Genomic DNA, 3678 nt, shown 5'->3' on the forward strand with positions numbered 1-3678 from the left:
AGTGCACCACCAGATGTGTGGATCCGTGCTGTGAAGAAGTGACCAAATGTACCACCAGATGCGTGGAACCCTGCCGCAAGGAGGTGACCAAGTGCAGCACCAGATGCGTGGAACCATGCCGTGAGGAAGTGACCAAGTGTACCACCAGATGTGTAGATCCATGTTGTGAGAGAGTGACCAGGTGCACCACCAGATGCGTGGAACCCTCCTGTAAGGAGGTGACGAAGTGCACCACCAGATGTGTAGATCCATGCTGTGAAGAAATTTCCAAGTGCCCCACCAGGTACGTAGATCCATGCTGTGAGAGGGTGACCAAGTGCACCACCCGATGCGTGGATCCATGCTGTGTACCTGTGACCCTATGCGCTTCCACATTCGTGAATCCCTGCTACAGCAGAGTGACAAAATGCACCACCAGATGCGTTGATCCGTGTTGTGGGGAAGTGACCAGATGCACCACCAGGTGTGTGGATCCATGCTGTGAGAGAGTGACCAAGTGTACCACCAGATGCGAGGAACCCTGCTGCGAGGAGGTGACCAAGTGCCCCACCAGATGCGAGGAACCCTGTTGTGAGGAGGTGACCAAGTGCCCCACCAGATGCGAGGAACCCTGTTGTGAGGAGGTGACCAAGTGCTCCACCAAGTGTGTGGATCAGTGCTGTGAAGAAGTGACCAAGTGCCCCACCAGATGCGAGGAACCCTGCTGTGAGGAAGTGACCAAGTGCCCCACCAAGCGCGTGGATCCGTGCTGTGAGGGTGTCCAGGCTGTTACGAAGTGCGTGGATTCCTGTCCCACCACCTGTGTGACACAATCCACTCCCCAGTGTGTGGGTGTATGCTGCTCTCGCTGTGGCCGGCGCTACGCCATCAAGTGTGCAGATGTCTGCCGTCGTAAATGCAAAGTGGCTCCTTGAGGGGTTGCGTTTGGGGGGGCTCCTGCGGTGGGGCCTGCAAGGGAACCTGCAAGGGAACCCCACTCTGCAGTGCCTTTGCCTCACTGAGTCCCCAAAGGCTAAGGAATGAAAATGGTTTTCAGATCCCCGGACCTGCCGACATCGTCCTTGCATCTTTGCATTCCTAGAGCCCTTCCTGCCCCAGGAACAGTAAATCCTCAAATGGTTTTCCTTACATTCTACATAATGCTTTTCCTTGTAACATGTAACTAGCTGATTTTGTGCCCCCAGGAATATCGCCTGGGAGAGAGATTCTGTAATTCTTCTTTGTACTAACGTGGATGGCGGAATTTCTCCATTTGTTCTTTCTTGCCATCTTCTCCTTTTCTTTTATGAAGCAATAAAAGTAATTATCTTAGCATCTTAGCAGGTGTCTGCAAGTGTTTCCGTCATTTTCGCACTCCCCCAGAATCACACTTTTTCCTTTTAATTTTTTCCTGAAACCCTGGTCTCTGTAGGGTGGGACCTCTGGCTGGAACGCATGGGAAGGTCTAAGGCAATAACCAGAGACCTGGGACTCATCTGAGATATCCCAGATCATTACTGGGAGAGGGGATGCTGTAGGTCACTCTCCCATGGTTTTGAAAAGTCTTTGAAAACCCAACCATTTGGTGAAATGCTCCTCCAAAGCTGGAAGAGATTAGTGTCTGCATCCCGCAGACAGAACCAAAATGTTCCTTTACGAGCAGTGGGTAGATAAGCCACTAACGAGGGGAAGATGAGCAGGTCTGGGACACTGTTTGTGCCTCGTGACTTTGTCACCCCATGTGTAAGAGGCCCTATATCAGCCTTTTGCAATCAACTTCTGCTTCCTTGTCTTTGGTGGCAATTGGGCAAGCCTCATCAGTTAGGGAGACCGACACAGATTCCGTCCCTACTGAATTCTGCAAAAAACGTTATTAGTGTTAGCAAGGTGTCTTGGACAATTTTGGTAACTCTCCATGAACATCGGCTAACAGGATCCCACCAAATTTGTTTGCAAATTGCTTGCCCAGGAGCGAGCAACATTCTCAGGGACCCGAAGTCGTGCTGTTACACACGCCAAGGGTGGTGCTCTGCAGGTTTCCAGAGCAGAGGTGGTGCAGAGTGGGATCGGGCTCAGAGGCGACTGCTGAAGGGAGGAGGGACGGGGAGGCAGACTGCGGGGGAAGCCAGCCTGGGCGCAGCTCTGTCTGCGAGCACCGCCTGGCTCCTTCTTTAAAGATGCCCCAGGGCACGTGGTTGTGTACTAACCTGCAATTATCCCTGTCTCACTGTTTCTAGTAGAGGAGCCCGACTAATAGAGGGACACGGTAAATCATACCCAAAAAATGCGGCATTGCACGAGGGTTGGGGAGATCTGACCTCGCACAAATTGTTCCACCCTCACAGCTCTTCTGTTTCCAACCTCTCTCAACAGGTTGTGGCAGCCACGGGTTGTACGGCTCTCGCCACAGTGGGTCTCTGGAGTTTGGTGAGTGCTCTAGGCATTCTCTGAGCGCAAGTGCTGCTCAACAGAAATACCAAACCAATTGAAGCTTCCTAATCACCTCTCTGCAGAGGTCTGATCTGACTCCAAAATTCTTATAAAACTCACTAAAAAGTCCTGTTCAAGCAACAATTTCCTTTGCTCCTGCTCCTGAATCAAATGGACCGATCTCCTGGGAAATAAGAAACTGTAGGTGGAAAAAAAGGCATTCTGATAAGATTTTTTCCCTTAAACTATTTCACTGTAACATCCTTCTGAAGGCAAGATTCTTGCATTATCTTTAATCTTTCATATGAACGTGGAAACTCAGATTTTAGAAGGCTGAGACCATTAGCACATAGCAGACACTTCATTTCCAGGTGACCATCACAAGATTGTGCCATAGGAAGAGAAAGTTCCTGCCTGAACACCTGAATGTTGATGCTACTTCTATGAAATTCTTATAACAGTTTGGGAGAAAATTGCTGTTTGGCATGAGCAAATGTATTAGGCCCACGGTTCTTGCTCCATCAGGCAATGTGCTCTGAGCTCTGAAAAGTACCCCTCAGAGACCAGGACATGGTTTTATTCAGCCATGTAAAAAATCATAAGGAAAGCTCAATTCCCGTTCTAAAATCTTGGGAAATCGGAGCAAATATCTACGATAGTCAGAAGGCAAAAGATAAAACAGCTGAGGGTTTTTTCCTAACCACAGCTGGTTCCTCTTTTTCAGATTTAATTGCATTCAGATGCTCACTTATCATTCTTCATGGAGCACTCACCTTCCTGAGTAAACAGGAAAATCGTGCTGTATTTGGCTTCTTCTCAGCCCCAGAAGTCACGATCTAATTACTTGATCAAATAGTCCCTAGGGCATGGAGGAGACGAGCCCGCTTGTTTTCATGTGAGGCTAATTGCATTCTGCACTCAGCCTCCTGGCATCTCAGCTATGCGATGATTTCCAAAGCTGGAGCGATGGACCAGCAGCCTGGAGACCAGCCCCACCTGGAAGATGCTCTCGGTGCCGTATCACACCCTTGCGCCTTCCACAGGTCCTTGTGGTAGGGGATGGGACGATGAGAGGGGAAAATTGGGTGCAATGAACTCTCAGACTTTTAAGATTTAATCGCAACAATGTGCAGGGGAGTGGGCTGAGGAGACCTTGCCATGCTGAGAATATGGGGAGAATCCTTGATTGCTGTGAAAATGCTTTGCTCATCAAAATGTGGGTGGTGTACTGCATGGTATGCTGCACATATGCATGATGAAATCCCTGAT

At 49.5% G+C, this 3678-nt stretch overlaps 1 protein-coding gene across 1 annotated transcript; it reads left to right on the forward strand.

Annotated features, from left to right (window-relative positions):
• Positions 1 to 58: 58 nt before the first annotated feature.
• Positions 59 to 914, forward strand: LOC104471845 (keratin-associated protein 4-7-like; the record flags this gene model as incomplete). The annotated part of the gene is made up of 2 exons (XM_010087336.1): positions 59 to 345; positions 445 to 914. Coding segments are annotated over 2 exons (757 nt in total), but the record flags the coding sequence as incomplete, so codon positions are not given.
• Positions 915 to 3678: the final 2764 nt, after the last annotated feature.

Source organism: Pterocles gutturalis, unplaced genomic scaffold, assembly GCF_000699245.1.
Source record: "Pterocles gutturalis isolate BGI_N339 unplaced genomic scaffold, ASM69924v1 scaffold6556, whole genome shotgun sequence".
NCBI classification, from domain to species: Eukaryota; Metazoa; Chordata; class Aves; order Pterocliformes; family Pteroclidae; genus Pterocles; species Pterocles gutturalis.